The sequence below is a fragment of the Scyliorhinus torazame genome, chromosome 5 (assembly GCF_047496885.1).
Source record: "Scyliorhinus torazame isolate Kashiwa2021f chromosome 5, sScyTor2.1, whole genome shotgun sequence".
Classification (NCBI taxonomy): domain Eukaryota; kingdom Metazoa; phylum Chordata; class Chondrichthyes; order Carcharhiniformes; family Scyliorhinidae; genus Scyliorhinus; species Scyliorhinus torazame.
The window spans coordinates 76,505,711-76,530,040 of NC_092711.1; the positions used below are offsets into that span (position 1 = coordinate 76,505,711).

Sequence of the window (24,330 nt, forward strand, 5' to 3'; positions counted from 1 at the left end):
CATCAGATGAGGGATGAGAGAGAGGAAATAGTACAAAACGCTTTAAAAACTCTGCATGGTTGCACAGGAGAACTTTGAGAAATGAGGCATAGCAGATCACCAATTCACAATTCATCACATTTTTAAATGAATTCATCTCAAATGTTAAGAAAGTTATTTTGTTTTAACAGTTTGATGTTTAAATGGTGCATGTATTACCCAGAATGCCCCGCGGCAGTGAATGTGCCCTATTCGCTCCACAGGAAGCCAGTGCGCAGGCGCAGTACCACTTTGTTCGGAGCCCTGCGAGTACGGGAGAGGCTTTTTGGGCGGGTGAGTCGGTGGGGCGGAGGGAGGAATGGAGTCGGGATAGGGAGAGAACGGAGGCTTTATAAACACCCGGTGCAGGTCCCCCGATCGGAATAAGATTCTGCAGGACCCGAGTTTGTAGCTGCGGGGCTTTTATCGGGAATCAGGCCCAGTTCCACCGCCGCCACCTTCCATCAGCGGAGAGCAGAGCGCATGCGCGGCCATCCTGGCTTCTTTGATCACAGAATCCCTGGAGTGTGGAATGAGGCCCATCGAGTCTGCACCAACCCTTTGAAAGAGCACCCTACCTAGGCCCACACTTCACCCTATCCCCACTTGACCTGTGGAAGGAAACCAGAGCAGCCGGAGGAAGCCCACGCAGAAACGGGGAGAATGTGCAAACTCCACAGTCACCCAAGGCCGGAATTCAACCCAGGTCCCTGGCGCTGTGAGACCGCGATGCTAACCACTCTGCCACCATGATGCCCAAGGGGCTTCAGGGTTCCAGTGACCAGGAGAGAAAATGTATGACTCATTGATTGAAAGGTCCAGTTTTGAGGGGGGACTTGCTTCATGGTAGCACAGCGATTAGCACAGTTGCTTCACAGCTTGAGGGTCCCAGGTTCGATTCCCTGTTTGAGTCACTGACTGCGCGGAGTCTGCACGTTCTCCCCATGTCTCCGTGGGTTTCCTCTGGATGCTCACGTTCCTCCCACAGTCCAAAGATGTGTGGGTTAGGTGGATTGGCCATGATAAATTGCCCTTGGTGTCCCAAAAAAAGGTTAGGTAGGGTTACTGGGTTACGCGGAAAGGGTGCAGGTGTGAGCTTGAGTAGGCTGCTCTTTCCAAAGGTCGATGCAGACTCGATGGGCTGAATGGCCTGCTTATGCACTGCAAATTCTATGTATGTATGTATTGAAAATGAAAATCGCTTATTGTCACGAGTAGGCTTCAATGAAGTTACTGTGAAAAGCCCCTAGTCGCCACATTCTGGCGCCTATTCGGGGAGGCTGGTACGGGAATCGAACCGTGCTGCTGGCCTGCCTTGGTCTGCATTAAAAGCCAGCGATTTGGCCCAGTGTGCTAAACCAGCTAAATCAGGGTGCATCTGATGCCATTTTAATAACAGAAGAATAAGATCATCAGAATTAGCAGCAGGAGAAGGCCATTCAAACCATTGAGGCTGCTCTGCCATTTAATAAACCCATGGTTCATCTGATCATTAACTCCATTTTCCTCCTGTCCCTAACAAGTAAAATGTTGTGTAACACAGCCTTGAATATACTCCATGGCCCAGCCTCCACTGTTTACTGGGGGAAAGAATTTCACCAGCTACTGGTTCTCTGAGAGAAGCAATTTATCCTGTTCTCCGTCTTAAGCCCTTATGTTTAAACTGTCCCTGCAGTTTTAGATTCCCTATTGAGGGCAAGCATCCTTCCACCACTTCCCCTGTAAACTGCCCTCAAATACTTGTATGCTTCAGTAAGATCGCCTCTCGTTTATCTAAAATCCCTTTCACACTTGGTCAACATTTCCTTATGAAACCAACTCCTTCTAGCCAGGAATCAGCTCAGTGAATGTTGTCGGAACTGCTTCCAATTAAGTATATCCCATCTTAAGTAATCCTACACCAGGAAACAGAAGGAGAGAATGTTATGAATTTGCATCCCTGACTGACGGACTTTGAAAACTCCTTAAACTCCTTTTACAAGAGGTTAAAATGGGAGTAGTTACACAGCAATCTCAAATCAAGAAAAAATGTTTCTCTCTCAATTTGTAACCACAATTGCCACATGACTCTTGTAATCTCCTTTTCCAGGGAGTTAGAAGATTTGAAGACTGTGATTTTTCTCTGATTCCAGAGAATTCTTTCGAGCTGCTGCTCCAGCAGCAGGGTTTAAATTTGAAACCAGTGAAATTGTTCCAGAGGTGAGTATTGTTGAGCATTAATCTTTAATTTAGAGTTTTTAGTGTTGTGCTTTGTTATCTATGCTCTGGTTCCATGGCTCTGGGGCAGGTTTGGCTCCTTTACTGTGGATCTGATTCCATATTTCACCCATTGCTCTGTTATGCCTCTGCCCTCCCTGATCACCTCTCTGCCATTGTTTAACTTCTTCTGCCTCGAATAGTGGATTTATTTTATTTTATTAATTTTTCCATTAAGGGGCAATTTATGTGGCCAATCCACCTACCCTGCACATCTTTGGGTTCTTCGGGTAAGACCCACGCATACACGGGGAGCAGTGACCCAGGGCTGGGTTCGAACCCGGGTCCTTGGCGCTGTGAAGTAGATAGTAGATTTATTTTAACCACGTTTGGTATTTTACCTGTTATTTCTTTCAATTTGTCTGAATGAAGATTTCATTGCTGCCCATCCCTCGGCTATGTGCTGCTGATTTACCATCTTTATCTTCCCAGTTTTTCCTGAACTAGAGACCATTTCTCTTCTGTTCATCTGTTGATATTAACCATCAAATTCTGCACCACAGTCCGGTTGCGGCAATGACCAGCTAAGCCGCACGTTTCGGTGGCTCCAGCTCCAACAAACCTTCGGGCTCTTTTAAGAGCCCCAACGGGAAATTTTCGCGCGACAAAACCCGGTGTGGGGTGAGTGAATAGGGAGTCCCCCCCCCCCCAATGAAAGAGGAAAATATCGGCGGCTGCAGCGCGAGGAATCCTCGCGATAGGGACAGAAAGGGAGAAGACACAAGATGGCGGCGGAGAAAGCCCAGGCGACATGGGGGCCCGAGCAAGACGAATTCTTGAGACGGTGTGTGGAGCTACTAAAGAGGGAGGTGCTGACCCCGATGGTACAGGCAATTGAGGGGCTCAAGGAGGCACAAAGGACCCAGGAGACAGAGCTCCGCGTGGTGGAGCAGAAGGTGACGGATAATGAGGACGAGATCCTGGGCCTGGCGGTCAAAACACAGACGCGCGAGGCGCTCCACAAAAAGTGCATTGAAAGGATTGAGGCCCTAGAAAACAGAGCGCGAAGGAAGAACCTTCGGATACTGGGTCTCCCTGAGGGAGTGGAAGGAGCGGATTGCGGGGCTTATGTAAGCGCGATGCTAAGCTCGTTGATGGGAGCTGAGGCCCCTGCGGGCCCCTTAGAGGTGGAGGGGGCCCATCGGATCCCGGCGAGAAGACCAAAAGCGGGAGAACCACCTTGGGCGACAACCGTGCGATTTCACCGCCTTAAAGATAGAGAAGAGGTCCTGAGATGGGCTAAAAAAGTACGGAGTAGCAGATGGGAGAATGCAGTGGTACGGGTGTACCAGGATTGGAGTGTGGAGGTGGCGAGAAGGAGGGCGAGTTTTAACCGAGCCAAGGAGGTGTTACACAAAAAGGTGAAGTTCGGGATGCTGCAGCCGGCACGACTATGGGTCACGTACCAGGAGAGACATCACTATTTCGAAACGGCAGAAGAAGCATGGTCCTTTATTAAAGAGGAGAAATTGGATCGGAACTGAGGGACTGATACTGTAGGGAATGTTATTGTCGATGTAAATAGAGAAGTAAATTGGGAAGGGGGGAGACACTAAGAAATGTGGGCGCCGGTGAGGGGGGAAAGAAGGGACATAGGCGGAGAATGAGGAATGGGAGTGGGAGGGGAAAGGGAGCTGCGCCACAAGAGGCGGGTCAGATATAGGGATGTTCCCGCGCCAGAAAGATAATGGCGGGAAGACATTCGCAAGGCAGATGGGAGTTTCCCCACACGGGGGGGTCAGGGAGGGAGCAGGAGTAGCCGGGGTCAGTTGAAGTCAGCTGACTTGCGGAAGTAATATGGGGGGAGCAATCACGCTAGAAGGGGATCTAGCGGGGGGAGGGAGTTGGAGAGGGATAACTGGGTTGCTGCTGCGGAAATCAAATAGGAAATGGCTAAAGAGTGGGTGGACGGGGATGGAATGCGACGCCTGGGGAGCGAGTGGGAGCACGGAGGCAGGACACGGGACTGGCCTAGAGAAGGTGATGGCTAGTCGACACGGGAATGGGGTAGGTAGCCCCCTAGTGAGGCTGATCACGTGGAACGTGAGAGGCCTGAATGGACCGATTAAAAGGGCCTGAGTGCTCGCGCACTTGAAAGGACTAAGGGCAGACGTGGTTATGCTCCAGGAGACGCACCTGAAGGTGGCGGACCAAGTTAGGTTAAGGAAAGGATGGGTGGGACAGGTATCCCATTCAGGGCGTATACCGGGCCTGGAGGTAGGAAACTTGATATTGGGAGGGGACTTCAACACCGTGCTGGACCCAGGGTTAGATAGATCCAGATCTAAGACCGGAAGAAGGCCGGCAGTGGCCAAGGTGCTCAAGGGGTTTATGGACCAAATGGGGGGAGTGGATCCATGGCGATTTCTTAGACCGAGGGCCAGGGAGTTCTCCTTCTTCTCCCATGTCCACAAAGTGTACTCCTGGATAGATTTTTTTGTTCTGGGAAGGTCGTTGATCTCAAGGGTGGAAGAAGCTGAGTATTCAGCCATAGCGGTTTCGGACCGTGCCCCACACTGGGTGGACCTGGAACTAGGAGAGGAAAGGGAGCAGCGAGCACTCTGGCGATTAGATGTGGGATTGATGGCGGATGAGGGAGTGTGTGGAAGAGTGCGGGGATGTATTGAGAGGTACCTGGAGGCCAATGACGACGGGGAGGTCCGAGTGGGAGTGGTATGGGAAGCACTAAAAGCGGTGGTCAGAGGAGAGCTGATCTCCATTAGGGCCCACAAAGGGAAAACAGAGGCCAAGGAAAGGGAAAGATTACTGGGGGAGATTTTAAGGGTGGACAGGGAATTTGCGGAGACCCCGGAGGAGGGACTGTACAGGGAGAGAAGACGACTCCAGACGGAGTTCGACCTTTTGACCACCAGAAGGGCGGAGGTGCTGTGGAGGAAGGCACAGGGGAGGAGGTATGAATATGGGGAAAAGGCTAGTCGCCTGCTGGCCCATCAGCTGCGAAAGAGGACAGCAGCGAGGGAGATAGGGGGAATTAGAGACGAAAAGGGAGCTACGGTGCGGAGAGCAGGGAAGGTAAACGTGGTGTTTAAGACCTTTTATGAAGGACTGTATAGGTCCCAGCCCCCGGAGGGAGAGGAGGGGATGCGGCAGTTCCTGGATCAATTGAGGTTCCCGAGGGTGGAGGAGCAGGAGGTGGAAGGCCTGTGGGCACCGATTGGGGTGGACGAGGTTGTTAAGGAGCTGGGGAATATGCAAGCAGGGAAAGGCTCCGGGACCAGACGGGTTCCCAGTGGAATTTTATAGAAAATACGTGGACTTGTTGGCCCCGCTGTTGGTGAGGATGTTTAATGAGGCCAGGGAAGGAGGGACTTTACCCCCGACAATGTCGGAGGCGACGATATCACTAATTCTGAAGCGGGATAAAGATCCGTTGCATTGCGGGTCCTATAGACCTATTTCATTATTGAATGTGGACGCCAAATTGCTGGCAAAGGTACTGGCATCGAGGATAGAGGACTGTGTCCCGGTGGTGGTGCACGAAGACCAGACAGGGTTCGTAAAGGGGAGACAACTGAATGTCAACGTGCGACGACTATTAGGGGTGACAATGATGCCCCCAGTGGAGGGGGAGGCAGAGATAGTGGCGGCAATGGATGCAGAGAAGGCATTTGATAGGGTGGAGTGGGAGTACTTATGGGAGGTGTTAAGGAGGTTTGGGTTCGGGAACGGGTTTATTAGCCATGTCAAACTCCTTTATGGGGCCCCAACGGCAAGTGTGGTCACGGGTCGGCAAAGATCGGAGTATTTCCGACTATATAGGGGGACAAGACAGGGATGCCCGCTATCTCCATTGTTGTTCGCGTTGGCAATTGAACCTCTGGCCATGGCGTTGAGAGACTTCAGGAAATGGAGAGGGGTGATTAGAGGGGGAGAAGAACACCGAGTGTCGCTATATGCAGATGACCTACTGTTGTATGTGACGGACCCAGTGGGGGGGATGACAGAGGTCATGCAGATATTGAGGGAGTTCGGAGATTTCTCGGGATATAGGCTTAACATGGGGAAGAGTGAACTATTCGTGATTCACCCTGGGGACCAGAGTAGAGAGATAGAAGGCCTGCCTCTAAGGAAAGTGGAAAGAAACTTCAGATCGCTAGGAGCTGGGGAACCCTACACAGACTTAATCTGACACGATTGGACACGAGAGGATCGGCTCAAGGGTTCACCAGGCGGTGGCAGCCATTCCTCAACTACCTAGGGGAACGTTAGAGGGAAGACAGATGACCAGCAGCAGCAACCCAGGGGGGAGGGGGGGGGGTGGAAAGTTTTAGTTTATGTTAAATGATTAGTTTACCATGTTGATTTGCCATTTGTTCACTGTTAAATTTTCTTTTTTGTTATGAGTTTGATGTGTAAGGGGAAAAAATTGTGATCGAAAAACTTTCAATAAAATATATTTTTTTAAAAAATAAAAAAATTCTGCACCATATTTATTCCCTATAATTGAAGATTTGAGATTACTATCAGACCAGCCATGATCTTATTAAATGGTGGAGCAGGCTTGAGGGGCTGAATGGCTCCTGCTCCTTGTTCGTATTGATGCTGCACACTCTGAGATATTATCTGTTTCTCCTGCCACAATTACTCGCTGACATATTGAGTATTTTCAGCAACAACAGTATTTTGCTATTATTTTGTTGGAGGTGTTTCTCACAGAACCCAAGTTTAGAAGCAGAGATTAAGAACGGATTTGTATTGCGGAGGGTGTTGGTTGTGGAGGTTAGTCTCTGGCCTCCAGTTACAGTCCTTTTTCACAGAATGATTGAATGATTACAATACAGATGGAGGCCATTCAGCTCATCATACCCATGCTGGCTCATCCCATTCCCCTGCCCTTTCTTCTCTTCCTTGCAGCATTTCTTCTTTCCAAGGTCTTATCCAATTCCCTTTGGTTTGTTGTAGCAATTTGGCTGGAGTGGCGATGCAGGAGAAGCTGCTGGGTTTAACCCCAAGGACTTTGTAACCCAGTATTGAGCAATATTTTCAGGTGCAAAGTTGTCAAGGGAGGTACGGGGAATGACACTAAGTCATCATCCTTGTTTGGAGAGTCGGTGCAGACACGATGGGCCTTCTGCACCCGAACAATTCAGTGATTGGGGTGATCTACGATAGTTTGCTCTCTGGTCAGCTCTAGCATGTGCTGCTCTAAGAAACTGTCCCAAAAAGACTCTGCGAGCTCATCTGCCTGGCTACCTTTACCAATCTGATTCGCCCAATCTATGTGTAGATTTAAATCACCCATGATTATTGCTGTACTTTTCTCACAAGCCATTGTCCCTCCCTGTATTCTCCGTCCGTCCTACTGTGTGGTTACTGTTCAGGGGCCTAGAAACTACTCCCACAAGTGACTTCCTACCTTTATCATTTCTTATCGATACCCAACCTGATTGTGCATCTTGATCTCCATAACTAAGGTCATCTCTCTCTATTGTACTAATGCCGTCCTTAATTAACCGAGCTGTCCCTCCGCATATTCCCAGCTTCCTGTCCTTCTGAAAAGTCACGCAGCCTTGAGTATTCAGGTCCCAGCCCTTGTCATCTTGCAGCCATGTCTCTGTCATGACTGTCAGATCACAGTACCTGGAGTACGGTGCACACTTTTAGTCTCCTTAACTGAGGAGGGTGATTCTTGCATTGGGAGCAATTCAGAGAAGGATCAGCGGGCTGATTCCTGGGATGAAGGTGTTGTGTTGTGAGGAAATGTTGGGTCTGTACTCATTGGAGTTTAGAGGTGACCATATTGAAACAGATAAGATTCTGAGAGAACATGATAGGGGAGATGAAGAGAGGATGTTTCCCTCCTGGGGGATTCTGGAACAAGTGGGTCCCCATTTCTGATGGAGATGAGGGGAAATGTCTTCCCTCAGAGGGTGGTTAGTCTTTGCAATTCTCTTCCCCAGAGATCAGTGGAGGCTGCACCATTAAATATATTCAAGGCTCAGTTAGAGTTTTGATCAGAAATGGAGTCGAGGGTTACGGGTGACAGGAAGGAAACAAAGTTAAGGTCACAATCCGATCAGCTGTGATCTTATTAAACAGAAAAACAGGTTTGATGGGCCGAATGGCCTACTGCTGCTCTTATTTCTGAGGATATATGATCTCTTGGTCGAGAACAGGAAACGCTGTGTGTCGATCAGCATGAATTACCACCTTCTGGAGAATAAGGAGTGTGTATCTTAGATACAGCAGAGTGAGAATGGAGGGAGAGAGAGAGGGAGAGAGTGTGTGACAGCAACTAGAATTGTCTGTTCTGAATTTGTGAGCTGTATTGACAGTGATGATATTTGTAAACTCCTTTAACAGGATATTCAAAGGGGAGGATTTGCAGCAAGAAATCTCAAACCCAACTTCACATCCAAGATCTGACGGAGTCGGCCATCAGTCATTTTACCATCAGTGTGACTGGAAAAGCACCGAGACTCCCGCACCAGGGGGGGATCCGTGGAAACGTGGCAATTGTGGGAAGGGAATCACTTCCCCATCTCATTGACACACTCACACCGGGGAGAGACCGTTCACCTGCTCTCAGTGTGGGAAAGGACTTACTGCTTCATCCAACCTGCTGACACACCAGTGAGGTCACAGCGGGGTCACACTGTTCACCTGCTTCGTGGGGGAAGGGAGTTACTACTTCCAGTCTACGCAAACACCAGCAAGTGCACACTGAGGAGAGACCATTTACCTGCTCGCTGTGTGGGAAGGGATTCGTCCATTCATTCAGTCTGCTTACACACTGGCGACTTCACACTGAGATGCCGTTCATCTGCTCCGTGTGTGGGAAGGGATTCGGAGATTCATTCAAACTGCTCACACACTTTCGAATTCACACTGGGGAGAGGCCTTTTATCTGTTCTGTGTGTGGGAAGGGATTTGCTCAGTTATGCAGCCAACTGAGACACCAGCGAATTCACACTGGGGAGATGCCGTTTATCTGCTCCGTGTGTGGGAAGGGATTCGGAGATTCATCCAACTTGCACACACACTCCCGAGTTCACACTGGAGAGAGGCCATACACCTGTTCTGACTGTGGGAAGGGATTCACTCAGTTGTCCAGCCTGCTAACACACCAGCGAGTTCACTCTGGGGAGAGGCCATTCACCTGCTCCGTGTGTCGGAAGGAATTTGGAGATCCATCCAGCCTGAGCAGACACCAGCGAATTCATACTGGGGAGAAGCCGTTTACTTGTTCAGTTTGTGGAAACAGATTTATTGATTCAATCCACCTGCAGAGACACCAGCGAGTTCACACTGGGGAGAAGCCATTCACCTGCTCTCAGTGTGGTAAGGGATTCACTCAGTTATCCAACCTGCAGACACACCAGCGAGTTCACACTGGGGAGAGACCGTTCACCTGCTCAGTGTGTGGGAAGAGATTTGTTAATTCATCCAACTTGCTAACACACCAGCGACTTCACACTGATGAGAAGCCGTTTATCTGTTCCGTGTGTGGGAAAGGATTCAGAAGTACAGCCCACTTGCAGAAACACCAGCGAGTTCACAAGTCATTACAGGGGTTGGATTCTGCTGTTATTGCTACTATTCGTCACATCCAGGACTGAACCCTGTTCATTTTGACAGTTGATGACGTGGGAGCGTCTGCACTGGCCGGTGTCCCAATTTTCATTTCTGTCGGCTGAATCTCTGAGCAAGGGCACATTTCCACTGAAATGATCCACAGAAGCAGATGTAATACATTAATTTTATCCTGAACAGTTGATGAATGTAGGAATTCATTATATATATTGTATCATATATATCTGTTGCAGTGATATTTTTAAAAATCCATGTTTAACATCTAGGCAGGTGGTGTGTCTGCAAGATATGCAATTAAGATGTTGTAAAAGTTGGATAATCATTGATTTAAAAAAAATAAATTCAGAGTACCCAATTATTTTTTTTCCCCAACTAAGGGGAAATCCACCTAGCCTGCACAGCTTTTGGGTTGTGGGGGTGAAACCCACGCAGACACGGGGAGAATATGCAAACTCCAGACCGACAGTGACCTAGAGCTGCGATTCGAATCCCTGTCCTCAGCGCCGTAGTCCCAGTGTTAACCACTGCCCCACCTTGCTACCCAGGGGATAATTATTGATGCTAACCATTTAATTGTTTAAACTATATTGTGCTAATGGAAATTTCTTCATGGAAAAACGGTTCCCTGGGGTTCAGTTAATTGAGGGATTGTGTTTAGTCTTATTAAGATGGACATGAGACTGTTCGTGGAAAGAGATGTATTTAATGGGTGGAGCCAGGTCTGCAGCAAGCAGCTTAACTTTTAGTCTGCCAAAGACAGAACGACTTGCAGGTTGTGCCTGAATGGATGTCTCACATTTGCTGAGAGCAACTCTCTACACAGGATAGTAAGTAACGCTGGGTTTGCTAACTTTATTTACAAGTGGCTTTTGACCTATAATAGGCTTTGCTTAATTGGAGATAGAGAAGGTATAAGTTGGTAGTTAAATTGTTTAATTTTATTGTAAAGAATTGTTTAACTGTTAATTGTAAGCTATTTTCTGTGATAACAATGTAGTTGGAACTGTGTTAATAATAAAGTTTGTTTCAAAATAAAAGATCCCTATTGGCCAGTGGAATAATTCCGTGGGTTGGCAGCGCTCCAAAGACTTGGAGACTTGGGCGGAGAGATGGCAGATGGAGTTTAATCCGGACAAATGTGAGGTAATGCATTTTGGAAGGTCTAATGCAGGTAGGGAATATACAGTGAATGATAGAACCCTCAAGAGTATTGAAAGTCAGAGAGATCTAGGTGTACAGGTCCACAGGTCACTGCAAGGGGCAACACCGGTGGAGAAGGTAGTCAAGAAGGCATACGGCATGCTTGCCTTCATTGGCCGGGGCATTGAGTATAAGAATTGACAAGTCATGTTGCAGCTGTATAGAACATTAGTGAAATGAAAAAGAAATTGCTTATTGTCACAAGTAGGCTTCAAATGAAGTTACTGTGAAAAGCCCCTAGTCGCCACATTCCGGCGCCTGTTCGGGGAGGCTGGTACAGGAATTGAACCGTGCTGCTGGCCTGTCTTGGCCTGCTTTCAAAACCAGTGATTTAGCCCTGTGCTAAACCAGCCTAAGTAGTTAGGCCACACTTGGAGAAGGTGTTCGATTCTGGTCGCCACACTAGCAGAAGGATGTGGCGGCTTTAGAGAGGGTGCAGAAGAGATTTACCAGGATGTTGCCTGATATGGAGGGCATTAGCTGTGAGGAGCGGTTGAATGAACTTGGTTTGTTCTCTCTGGAACAACGGAGGTTGAGGGGCGGCCTGATAGAGGTCTACAAAATTATGAGGGGCATAGACAGAGTGGATAGTCAGAGCTTTTCCCCAGCGTAGGGGGCATAGGTTTAAGAGGCAAGGTTTAGAGGAGATGTACGAGGCAAGTTTTTTACACAGAGGGTAGTGGGTGCCTGGAACTCGCTGCCAGAGGAGGTGGTGGAAGCAGGGACGATTGTGACATTTAAGGAGCATCTTGACAAATACATGAATAGGATGGGAATAGAGGGATACAGACCCAGGAGGTGTAGAAGATTTTAGTTTAGTCGGGCAGCATGGTTGGCACGGGCGTGGAGGGCCGAAGGGCCTGTTCCTGTGCTGTACCTTTCTTTGTTCTTTGAATCTCCACTGATTTAGAATTAATACATTTAATTAAATTAACATATATTTGATTTTGGTGGGTTAGGTTTATGCACGTTAGGGAAAGTTGCGGAGAGGGGTTGACAGGCTCTTTAACAGAAAGTGGGTCCCTCTGAGGTCATTGGCAGAGCTGGAAATGCGATTTTCGTGAGTTTTTCTGATCTGTCTGAAAGCAGATTCAATAGTATTTTCCAAAGGTTAAAATACTTAAAAGGGAAGAATTTGCAGGGCTGTTAAAAAGAGCAGAGCAGTTGGATGAATCAGGGTCCTTTCAAACAAATAGCAGAGGAATGTTGGGCTGAATGGACTCCAGCAGTCTGTGAAATTGTGCCTCCTACTTTGTGCAGATTAAAAAGGACAGATTTCATTGCAGCCTCTTCCATGTATATGTATTTAAAGAGAAGGGTTTCCATTCGCTCCGAGTGATGACATAACAATGTCTTCACTCTTCTGTGTATTTTAACCATTGAAGTCTTGCACGGCCGAATATAGTCAACAGCCTTCCTGTAGCTCTCTCTGGACACAGCAAGAAAGCGTTTGACTGCTTAACAAGAGCAGGTTCCACTGAATATGATCTAACCACAACAACAAAAACAACATCCATTTGTATAGCACCTTTAAACTTCCCAGAGATCTTCACAGACGTGAATACCAAACAGAATTTGACACTGAGCCACATAAAGAGATATTGGTTCAGTTAACCAGTCGCTCGGTCAAAGAGGAAGGTTTTAAGGAATATCCTAAAGAAACAAAAAGATTGAGGGGCAGAGAGGTTTATGGAGGGAATTCCAAAACCTAGGGCGCAGGCAGCTGAAGACAAGATCCCCAGTGGTTGTACAATTGAAACCGGGGATATTGAAGAGGGCAGTATTCGTGGAGTACAGATATCTCGGAGGGAGGGCAGCACGATAGCGCAGTGGATAGCACTGCTGCCTCACAGCGTCGAGGTCCCAGGTTTGGCTCTGGGTCACTGTCCGTGTGGAGTTTGCACATTCTCCCCGTGTTTGCGTGAGTTTCGCACCCAGAACCCAAAGATGTGCAGGTTAGGTGGATTGGCCACACTAAATTGCTCCTTAATTGAAAAAAATGAATTGGATACTCTTTTTTTAAAAATAAAATTAAAAAAAAAAAAGATAGCTCCGAGGGTTGTCGAATTGGAGAAGACTACAGGGATGGGAGTGGGGAATTTGTGACCATATGGTGATTTGAAAATAAAAGACGCTGTGGAGGTTTTGAAAAGAATGGACCTGATTTTAACTGACCCAAATTCGCAGTCACTTGTACAGAGGTAAAATCAGGCCGAAGGAGAATTTTAAAACTGAGGTGTTAATTGAACGGACAGGCACGGTAGCACAGTTGCTTCACAGCGCCAGGGTCCCAGGTTCGATTCCCGGCTTGGGTCACTGTCTGTGCAGAGTCTGCACATTCTCCCCGTGTCTGCGTGGGTTTCCTCCGAGTGCTCCGGTTTCCTCCCACAGTCCAAAGATGTGCAGGTTTGGTGCTATTCTAAATTGCCCCTGGTGTCCAAAAAAGGTTGGGTGGTGTTACGGGTGGGCTTGTGTGGGGTGCTCTTTCCGGGGGCCGGTGAGGACTCGATGGGGCGAGTGGCCTCCTTCTGCACTGTAAATTCTATGATGTAGATCAGGGAGCGCAGGGGGTGATCGGTGAATGGGACTCGGTGTGAGTTGGGACAGTGGCAGAAAAGTTTCTCTCTTGAAGAAAACAACTGGGACAGTTCTGTACATTTCCCATCACACTGCTTATGTCTAAAGTCAAGCTGACATCACCGTGTTCCTTTGGGAGTGTGGAATCCACTGATGTCATCACATTCTATTGCGGTGATGTCATAAGATGACAGGGGAGAAAGAGAGAGACCTTCAAAGGGAACTAACTTGTTTGTGAAATGTTAGAAAAGATTTAACTGTGTTCAACACAAAGCTGTTTTATTTAAATTTTATCCAGAATATTAGCCCATGCAACTGGGTTGAAATTTATTAACATCAGCAGAAACATACCCCAATGAAGATGGATCGGTCTTGGATGTGCTTCAAAGAAGAATCCACTCACTGTAACTACTTTTACATTTTTAACATTTAGAATCATAGAATTTACAGTGCAGAAGGAGGCCATTTGGCCCATCAAGTCTGCACCAGCCCTTGGAAAGAGCACCCCACCCTAGCCCACACCTCCACCCTATCCCCGTAACCCAGTAACCCAACCTAACTGGACATTAAGGGCAATTTAGCATGGCAAACCCACCTAACCTGCGCATCATTTATTTCCAAAGATGGCATCTGGAGCATGGCGACTCTCTGCGAGCTCCCTCCCTCTGTCCCTTTTCTTTTATCTCCTATCAGCGTTCTGACCTACTAAAACTATTTTCCTCTTCTATAATTCCGCACTGTAACCAATCACTGTTTTGTCGATGTACCATTTGTCATTGTTCCGTGTTGATTATTCTTGTGTCTACTATGTACGTGCTGTGTACTTTCCTCGGCCGCAGAAAAATACTTTTCACTGTACTTCGGTACAAGTGACAATAAATCATATCAAATCCAAATCATATATCTACGATGGAAATTTCAGGAGGGTCAATAATATGGAATAGATATTCCAGCCATTAAATTGTTTTCCCCACTATCCAGTGTTGCCATTTTGGATGCAGATGGAAAACCAGTTACATAGATGTTTGTCAGCCAAAATTGTAAATGGATAAAGTCTATATCCGGACTAGTTGAGCAAAAATCTGCACTGTACAAGATCAGTATTAGCTGCCTTATATTAGTATGGTATTCAAACATTTGATTAAGTTGTCAACATAACTGCTACTTTGCGACGGTTTCTTTAGTTAATTCTCCGAATGGTTCAAACCACTATTTATTAACGCTGAAATTATGGCACAAAAGAAAGGGTGCAATAGGTCCATATCTACCTTATTTAGAGGCTTGAGATTTTACATATTTAAACAGTAATGGGAATACTTAGATTCTGCTGGCCTGTAAGTTTTAACTAGCGCGGTATCAGTGTCTATCCTATACCCAAACTTCCTCCAGTAACAATATAAAAAGCTGACAAAAACCATCTATGGATGGCACCAAATCAATTAAAGGAGCATTTACACATCCTGTGTTTGTAAAATTAAAAGAACATTCAGCATGGAATAGTTTTATTTCCATCTACTTGACTTCAATTTTACAAAACCAGAGAAGAACAACAGCTCCAAATGCATCACTTTCATCTTTTATTTAGAAATTGTATGAGCAAATTGTTCATCATGATCAAGGTGAGAAATGGTGGTTTAATTGCTAGCTGTGCACACTTCCATCTTTGGTTTTTGGCATAAACAATCGGCAAACATTCCCAGTCAGGTCGAGCAGATTTGATTCCGAGCACAGTGCCCTGCAATGGCCCATACTTCTCACACCGAGCAACAATCTGTACCTTATAAATAAATGTTTAAGCACATGGTTGCTGCATCACTTGCTGAACCAGGAATGAAGCATAATTTTGGCTTCAAGTTCTGACTTGCTGTTGGGTACATTAAAGTAAACTTTAAAGTCTCCCGGCCAGCCAGCAAATGCTATAATCAAATTCATGACGCATCTATTTATGTTCCAATCACATCCTGTTAAATCACCTAACAAAAACAGCACTGTAATGTAATCGCTGAAAGCTGCATCCTGTTGTGCTATTGACATTACTTTCACTATTTCTGATATCACTCAACCTTATTGCATGCATTAGACAGGTTATTATCAACAATTCGCTTGACTGTCAGCAGACTGGATAACGTGTGAATCTCTTCCCACTCATGGGGCAGGTAAATGGCCTCTCCCCAGTGTGAATTTGCTTGTGTGTCAGCAAGCTGGATGACTGTGTGAATCTCTTCCCACACTGGCAGCAGCTGAACGGCCTCTCCCCAGTATGAACTTGCTTGTGTGTCAGCAGGCTGGATGACTGAGTGAATGTCTTCCCACATTGGGAGCATGTGAACAGCCTCTTCCCAATGTGAGTTCGCTGGTGTACAGTGAGGTCAGATGATGTCTTGAACCCAGTCCCACAGTAAGAGCACCTGCTCATAAAACCATCCCCTGCAGGTTCCACTCCAAGGGACGCACTGTCTGAACTTGTCCGACATCCAGTACTGGAGGAGCAGAAATTTCCTCTTTAAATATTAAGATTCCGTCCCCTCTGCAAATTCCACTCCCTCGCCACTAACTCCATCCTTGTCCCTGCCAAATGTCTGAGGCAGAAGCAGCCTGTTCACAACCCTCATGAAATATTTCACCCCTGTTGAGCTTCCAAACACATATCCACATCATCACCAAGATCACCTATTTCCACCTCAGCAACACTGCCTGACTCCGCCTTAGTGTTTTTTATCTGCTACAGAAACCATCATTCATTCTTTTACCTCTCGACCAAATTTTTCTAACACACTCCCAGTCAGCCTCCAATGTTAAACAACCCCCTCCATCCCATCCAAAACTCTGCTGCCCATGTGTTAACTCATCAATCTTGTTTCCCCATCCCCTGTGCTCACTGATCTACAAATGATTCCCTTTCAGAAGCACCGAAAGTTGAAATTTCTCATTCTTCTATTGTAATAGTTGTGATCATCCTGATCTCTGTAATCTTCCCCCCCCCCCCCCCCCCCATCACCACCTCTTGGAGATCTCTGCCCTCATTAATTCCGGCCAGTACAGCATTCCTTATTTTTCTGACGCTGCACCATTACTGGTCTTTTATCATTTGGCTGGGCCGCATTCTCTGAAATTTCCTCTTTAAAACTCTGCGACTCCCTGACTCACTTTCCTCTATTAAGATTCTCCTCAAAGCTAATATCTCCTGTGGCTCAGTGTCAATTGTTATTTTGTACCGTTTCTCTGAAAAGTCTGAAAGTTTTATTCTGGTCAAGGCACAATACAAATACGAATTATTGTCATTATATCATTGTTCTGCCTTATAAATACTCAGAGTGGAACAGTTTGATGGACATTCTGACACGAAGAAACATTTTTAAAGATTTGCCCCCAGCAATGATGGCGACTGCGCCTGCGCTCTGCTGCGACTGCCCCAATAAAGATGGCGGGTGCGCATGTGCACTGCTGCGAGTACCCAATTTAAATGGCGAGTGCGCATGCGCATTGCTGCCAGAGCGCAACTAAGATGGCGGCCGCTGAGTCCTGTCAGAAAGCTGCAGCCCCCGCTCAGGTCACCGGGTCCCGGTAGGTTATTTCTCCGGGTTTCGTGATGAATTATAGTTGTGTGGTGCCAGAACCTGCAGAGAAGCAGCTGCTTCCGTGTCACGTGATCTCTCCCTCTCTCTCTCTTCCCCCCCTTGCCCAATAGATCTCTGATTAATGAGGATGTCCAGGGTTATGGGGAACTGGCAGATAAATGGAGAGAAAGCTGAGATGAGGCGTTTCTGTCCTGTACTGACTGTGATAAAATGTGTTCAATGTTTTCACAGGATACTAGATGAGGAAGTATCCTCATAAATCTCAAACGTCACGTCTCGCTCTGACAGTCACTGGTTTCCTTGGAACCTGAATATCATCGGCCTTTGAATCTAGAAGGAGAAATATTTGCCTGAACTCTCAGCTTCTAAAGATTTCAAACATCAGTGTGACTGGAGAAGTACGGAGATACACACAACACGCACACCCGAGTGAGAGTGTTCCAGTGAACTGACTGTGGAAACATCAGTGTGACTGGAAAAGCACCGAGACCCACACAACACACCCGAGTGAGAGTGTTCTAGAGTGACTGGAAAGTTCTTTAACCAGTTACACAGCCTGAATAAACATAACATTCACAGCGGGGAGAGACCATACCTGTGTTGTGTCTGTGGACGAGGCTTCAACTGATTGTCCAGCCTGCAGAAACACTGGGAGACCCAAAACATGGAGAAACCGTGGAAATGTGGGGACTGTGGGAAGGGATTCCGAGCCCCATCAGAGCTGGAAACCCATCGACGCAGTCACACTGGGGAGAGGCCGTTCTCCTGCTCCCAGTGTGGGAAAGGATTTACTGAAGGATACAGCCTGCAGTCACACCAGCGAGTTCACACTGGGGATAGGCCATTCACCTGCTCTCAGTGTGGGAAAGGATTTTGTGATTCATCTAGCCTTTTGAGACACCAGCGAATTCACACTGGGGAGAGGCCATTCACTTGCTCTCAGTGTGGGAAAGGATTCAATCAATTATCCACCCTACAGAAACACCAGCGAGTTCACACCGGGGAGAGGCCGTTCTCCTGCTCCCAGTGTGGGAAAGGATTTGCTGAAGTATACAGCTTGCAGTCACACCAGCGAGTTCACACTGGGGAGAGGCCATTCACCTGCTCTCAGTGTGGGAAAGGATTTTGTGACTTATCCCGCCTATTGAGACACCAGCGAATTCACACCGGGGAGAGGCCATTTGCCTGCTCTCAGTGTGGGAAAGGATTTACTCAATTATCCCACCTGCAGAAACACCAGCGAGTTCACACCGGGGAGAGGCCATTCACCTGCTCTCAGTGTGGGAAGGGATTCACTCAGTTATCTCACCTGCAGTCACACCAGCGAGTTCACACCGGAGAGAGGCCATTCACCTGCTCCCAGTGTGGAAAAGGATTTTGTGATTCATCTCGTCTATTGAGACACCAGCTAATTCACACCGGGGAGAGGCCGTTCATCTGCTCTCAGTGTGGGAAAGGATTTACTGAACTATGCAGTTTGCAGAAACACCAGCGAGTTCACACTGGCGAGAGGCCATTCACCTGCTCTCAGTGTGGGACGGGATTCACTCAATTATCTCACCTTCAGAGACACCAGCGGGTTCACACTGGGGAGAGGCCATTCACCTGCTCTCAGTGTGGGAAGGGATTTACTCGGTTATCTCACCTGCGGAGACACCAGCGAGTTCACACTGGGGAGAGGCTGCTCTCAGTGTGGGAAGGGATTCACTCGGTTATCCACCCTGCGGAGACACCAGCGAGTTCACACTGGGGAGATGCCGTCCACCTCTCAATGTGAGACGGGATTGCATGATTCATCGCACCTGCTGTGACACCAACGATTTCACAGTCGATTACAGGGGTTGGATTCTGCTGTTATTGTTTCTGCTCTACATCCAGGACTGCATTTTGTTCATTCTGACAGGTGGTCAGGGGGATGGTCGGAGGGTTTCTTTCTGCTGGACTGGCCGGTCTCACCATTTTGCCTCCAGTGGGCTGATGCACTTTGAGCCTTGTTGCTAATCCCTGGCTTCAAATTGCACAAGGATCACAGAGTGAAAGGGTATTTGGAAGTTTGAAGATATTTAGTTTCCATTTCTGTTTCAAACCATGCCATGTTGCCATGGAGATGGGCCCTGGTGGTTACATGGTTCTTTTGTCTAATTTATCTGGGTGTTCCTCACAGAAGAAACCTATCAGGATATGAGGGGCAAGTTGTCTGAGGTGGACTGAGAAACTGATTGGTCCAGGGAACACCTAATATTTAAGGAATTATTACATATTTACGAGAGGGTCGGTTAGCTCAGTTGGCTGGACGACTGGTTCGTGATGCAGAGCAAGGCCAACAGTGAGGATTCAACTCCCGCACAGGCTGAGTTTATTCATGAAGGCCCCGCCTTCTCAACCAGGCCCCTTGCCTGAGGTGTGCTGACCCTCGGGTTAAATCGCCTCCAGTCAGCTCTCTCTCTGTCAAAGGGGAGTGCAGCCTATGGTCCTGTGGGATTTTTGCGACTTTTATTTCACATTATTATGGGCCAGGGTTTCGAGAATACCAAAGTTTGTTTTTCCTCTGGAAGGTAACTCAACAATTTTTAAGAACATCCTCATTTTACAATTTAATTTGAGGGATGTCAAATTCAAAGTCATCTGGATTTGGTTTGTCACTTTGAGTTAGAATCATTAAAACCTCCTCCAGTTTCTCTCCTTCCGTTTCAAAGTACCTGTTAAGCATATTCACATGACACACTCGGTGAGTTTTCCTTTCTGGCATTTTTACCACATAATTCACCTCACTTACTTTCCTTGCAATCTCATCAGGCCCACAAAACTTTGCTTTTAAAGGTTCACCGACCATTGATAACAATACTAAAACTTTGTCTCCACTGGCAAAACTACAAACCTTTGCTTTCTTGTCCGCTACCGTTTCATCACATTTTGTGCAACTTTTAAATGTTGTCTCGCCAATTCCCCTGCTCTATTTAATCATTCCCTAAAGTTTGACACGTAATCCAATAATGTAAGTTCCGACTGCTCAATCACCAATTTTTCCTCAATCACTTGAAGTGGTCCTTTTACCTCATGACCAAAAATTAGTTCAAAAGGACTGAATTTGGTTGACTCATTCGGTGCATCCTTAATTGGAAACAGTACGAATGGAATTCCTTTATCCCAATCCTCTGGATAATCGTGACAATAAGGCCTCAACATTGTCTTTAATGTCTGATGCCACCTTTCTAACGCTCCCGTGATTCTGGATGGTATGCAGTTGATTTAAATTGTTTTATTCCTAAGCTATCCATAACTTCTTTGAACAACCTTTAGGTAAAATTTGGTCCTTGATTAGATTGTATTTCTGTGGGTAGTCCATATCTAGTAAAGAATTTAAGTAACTCCTCCACAATCTTTCTAGCTGTAATATTTCTGTTGTAACTCCACCAATTTTCCTGAAATAAAAATATCCGCCTCAACCTCCACCTGTTGTTGTTCTTTTCCAACCATCTGATCAAAAGTCGTTTCTGATAATTGAACTTTGACTTTATCTTCACTCTTTGATGTCTCCCCTTGTCTTAACCTGTGACTTTGCGACCTCGTTACTCCTGAAAAATCCCAGGATATTCGTCCTTCAATACTTCAGTTGTCTGATTTTCCACTGGCTTATTAACCACAGTGGGCATCACTTCCACATGCGATCCAGCTATATCATTACCCAAGATAAACTGTATTCCTGGACAAGATAGTTTCTCTGTTGCTCTTACTACCACTTCACCACTCTTCACTGGACTTTCCAACCTTACCTTATATAATGGAACACTACTACTCTCACCCTGAATTCCACATATTACCACCTTTTCTGGCAGTATTCTTCCCAAACTACATAACTCCTCATCTCTTACTATTAAAGATTGACTAGCTCCCGTATCTCTCAAAATTGTGACTTCTTTACCTGCTCCTCCTGATGCACATGAGCAAACTTTACCCATACAAGTAAATTCTTTAAAGAGATCTGGCACCTTCTTATCAATCAACTCTTGATCAGCCTGTACAATCTTTTGCACCTCCTTCGCTTCACTTGGGCTTTCCTTTACCACTTTAAGAAACCCCACTGTCTTATCCTGTTTTACCACATCAGCTTTTCTTCAACCACCAACACTGTGACTTTACATGGCCTAGTTTATTACAGTGAAAACATTTGAAACTTTTCATTTCTCTTCCACCCTCTTGGATTTCTTTTTTATTCTGAGGTACACTCTCATTATATCCAATCAGATCTCCTTTCCCTCTACCACTTGAGTATTTCTTTTTCCCCCAGTTTCTGTCCCTCACAGGCTGAAACTAATGTTGGAAACCAAGCTTTGATTTATGAACTAATTCATAATCATCTGCCATTTCTGCTGCTAACCTCACAGTTTTAACCCTCTGCTCTTCCACATGAGTTCTCACTACATCAGGAATTGGATTTTTAAACTCTTCCAAAACAACAATTTCTCTGAAGCTTCATACATTTGGTCTATTTTCATCCACCTATCAAAATTACTCTGTTTGATCCTTTCAAACTCCATGTACGTTTGACCAGGTTCTTTCCTTAAATTTCTAATCCTATGTCTGTAGGCTTTAGGCACTAGTTCATATGGACCTAAGATGGATGTTTTCACCTCCTCATACGTCCCAGATATCTCCTCTGATAGTGATGCAAACACTTCACTAGCCCTACCTACCAGCTTTGTTTGAATCAGTAATAACCACATCTCCTGAGGCCATTTCATTTGTTTAGCCATGTTCTCAAATGAAATAGGTTTCTACCTCCTTCTCATCAAATATTGGCAATGCTTGGACATATCTAAATAGTTCCCCACCAAGCCTTTGACTACGATTCTCTTTCTCTTTATCCTCATCACTATCCTCCAACTGTATGTTTCCCTTTATATCCGTCAATTTTAACTGACTGTCATGTTTCATGGCCATTTTCTGAAGTCCAAAGTCCCTCTCTTTTTCCCTTTCCTCTCTCTCTTTTTCTTTTTGTTTTTGTTCTGCTGGGGCTATTCTTTCTTTGTTTTTTTTCTTCTCTCTCCTTTTCTTTTTCCTTGATCTGTGTCTCCCTTTCTCTCTCTTTTTCTCTCATTTTGTATTCAAGCTGCTTTAATTCTTTTTCATGTTCAAGTTGCTTGATTTGTAACTGAATTTTTGCCATTTCTACTGAGACTGGATCTCAGGCAATTTTAAATGCTCACCTAGCACCGTAAGTACCTCTTCTTTCCGTGTGCTGTCAGGTAACGCTAACCAATGTTTTTGCCAAATCTAAAAATCTTTTTTTAGTCTCTGTTCGAAACGTATTGTGTGTGACCTTCTCCAGCCCCAACAATGTCCGATCCTCTGAAAGAGTTATTGTCCACAACACACTCCCTACTTAAACTGGAGTTCCACACCAGAAAAGCAAGCACAAATATGCTCACTCCTCACTGTCTTTGAGTTCACTAAGCCAACCCAATCACGAAAGATAGACTTTTAGAACATAGAACATAGAACAATACAGCGCAGTACAGGCCCTTCGGCCCACGATGTTGCACCGAAACAAAAGCCATCCAACCTACACTATGCCATTATCATCCATAATAGAACATAGAAAAATACTTTTATCCCGGACTAACCCCCAATTTATTATGGGCCAGGGTTTAGAGAACACCAAAGTATACCATGGAGTTCACCTGACCCACAACTTTAAATAGATTTTGGTTATGGGGAGCACAAGGGCCCACTTTACAGGTGTGATGCAACAGAGAGCTAAAGTATGTTTGAAACAAAACAATGTTTATTCTATGAATCCAGTTAACATTTTATAAACACACAGTAAACAGTTTATCAACTACCAATCCTGATCCCCCCCAAAAAAGATACAGTATTCTATAGATAACCCTTGATAACTTTTCAAACAACATCCACAAGTTAAATCCTTTTAAAATAAAGACAGCAGGTTTAAATTCTCTACAAAAACAGGTATTACTTTGAAATGAGCAAGTGATCTTTAGTTTGCAGAGAGAGATCATAACATCTTGGTGTGAATGCAGCTCTTCACCTCTGAAAACGAAACCAAAAACACACTGCAGCTGCCAGCTCAAAAACAAAAGTGAAAGACAGACAGCCCAGCTCCACCCACTCACTGACATCACTGCAGCTATTTGATAAACACCCATTTCTTAAAGGTACATCTACCTGACAACATGTATACAACAAATATAGATTCCTTTAAGGAACAAAAATCCAACAGGAAAAGTAATGTAACTGTGGAGAACAAGAAAAGTTAATGATTCCATGAGATCCATTAGAATTCAGCAAAGAAGGACCAAGAAACTGATGAGAGCAAACTGGCGAGAGACATAAAAAACCGACTGGAAAAGCTTCGACAGGAATGTGAAAAGGAAAAGATTAGCAAAGACCAATGTGGGTCCATTCCAGGCAGAGACAGGAGAGTTTATAATGGGGAGTAAGGAAATGGCAGAGAAACTGAACAATGTGTGTCTGTCTTCACAGAGGAAGATACAGAAATTGTCCCCAAAACACCAGAGAACCAAGGAACTGGCAGAGATTAGTATTGGTGAAAAAGTAGTACTGGAGAAATTAATGGGGTTGAAAGTTAATAAAACCCCAAAAGCTGATGATCTGCATCCCAGAGTGTTGAACGAGGTGGCTGTAGAGATCTCTATTCCTCATTCTAAATTCTCCTGACTCTATCGGGAATGGACAAACCTTTGTCTGAGCCAAATGTTTACAATCCATTTTTATGTATTTTGCCAGTTCACATTCTATTCTGTGGCCACCTAAAATGGTGTCCAGAAAGGCATGCTGGGAAAGGTTTTATGGACAAGCAGGCTGCAGAACAGATCAAAAACGTTGCAACAATAGGTTTTGCAGACTTCAAAAGATTTTACAGGTTGATGCAAATAACATAAGCAAATGGCCATCTCCAGGCCATCCCAGGAACAATAGAATCGATCTGTCATTCACGCTTCTTTACCAGACACAGCGGCACCTAAATTCCTTATTTGGAAAGCCTACATGCCCCGAACACTTCCAGGCATGGTCACTGAGTGCCCACCCCAAAATTGACACGGCAGCCCCTGATTGGATTTGATCGATCAGGCTGATTGATCCCTGATCAATTGATTGACAAAAG

General features: G+C 45.8%; 1 protein-coding gene across 6 annotated transcripts; it reads left to right on the top strand.

Moving 5' to 3' along the window:
• The first annotated feature begins 251 nt into the window (after positions 1-251).
• On the top strand, positions 252-20,635 carry LOC140418535 (uncharacterized). Of its 6 annotated transcripts, none has more exons than XM_072502020.1 (5): positions 252-312; positions 2,108-2,217; positions 8,599-10,971; positions 13,904-14,009; positions 17,415-20,635. In XM_072502020.1, exon 5 carries the CDS (start codon positions 17,848-17,850, stop codon positions 18,958-18,960), a length of 1,113 nt encoding a protein of 370 aa, XP_072358121.1. In that variant the 5' UTR covers positions 252-312; positions 2,108-2,217; positions 8,599-10,971; positions 13,904-14,009; positions 17,415-17,847; the 3' UTR covers positions 18,961-20,635. The 6 variants fall into 6 exon arrangements, with proteins under 6 accessions (XP_072358121.1, XP_072358124.1, XP_072358123.1 ...); XM_072502023.1 differs by having other exon boundaries at positions 10,867-10,971; XM_072502021.1 differs by lacking the exon at positions 252-312 and adding an exon at positions 1,015-1,192.
• Positions 20,636-24,330: the final 3,695 nt, after the last annotated feature.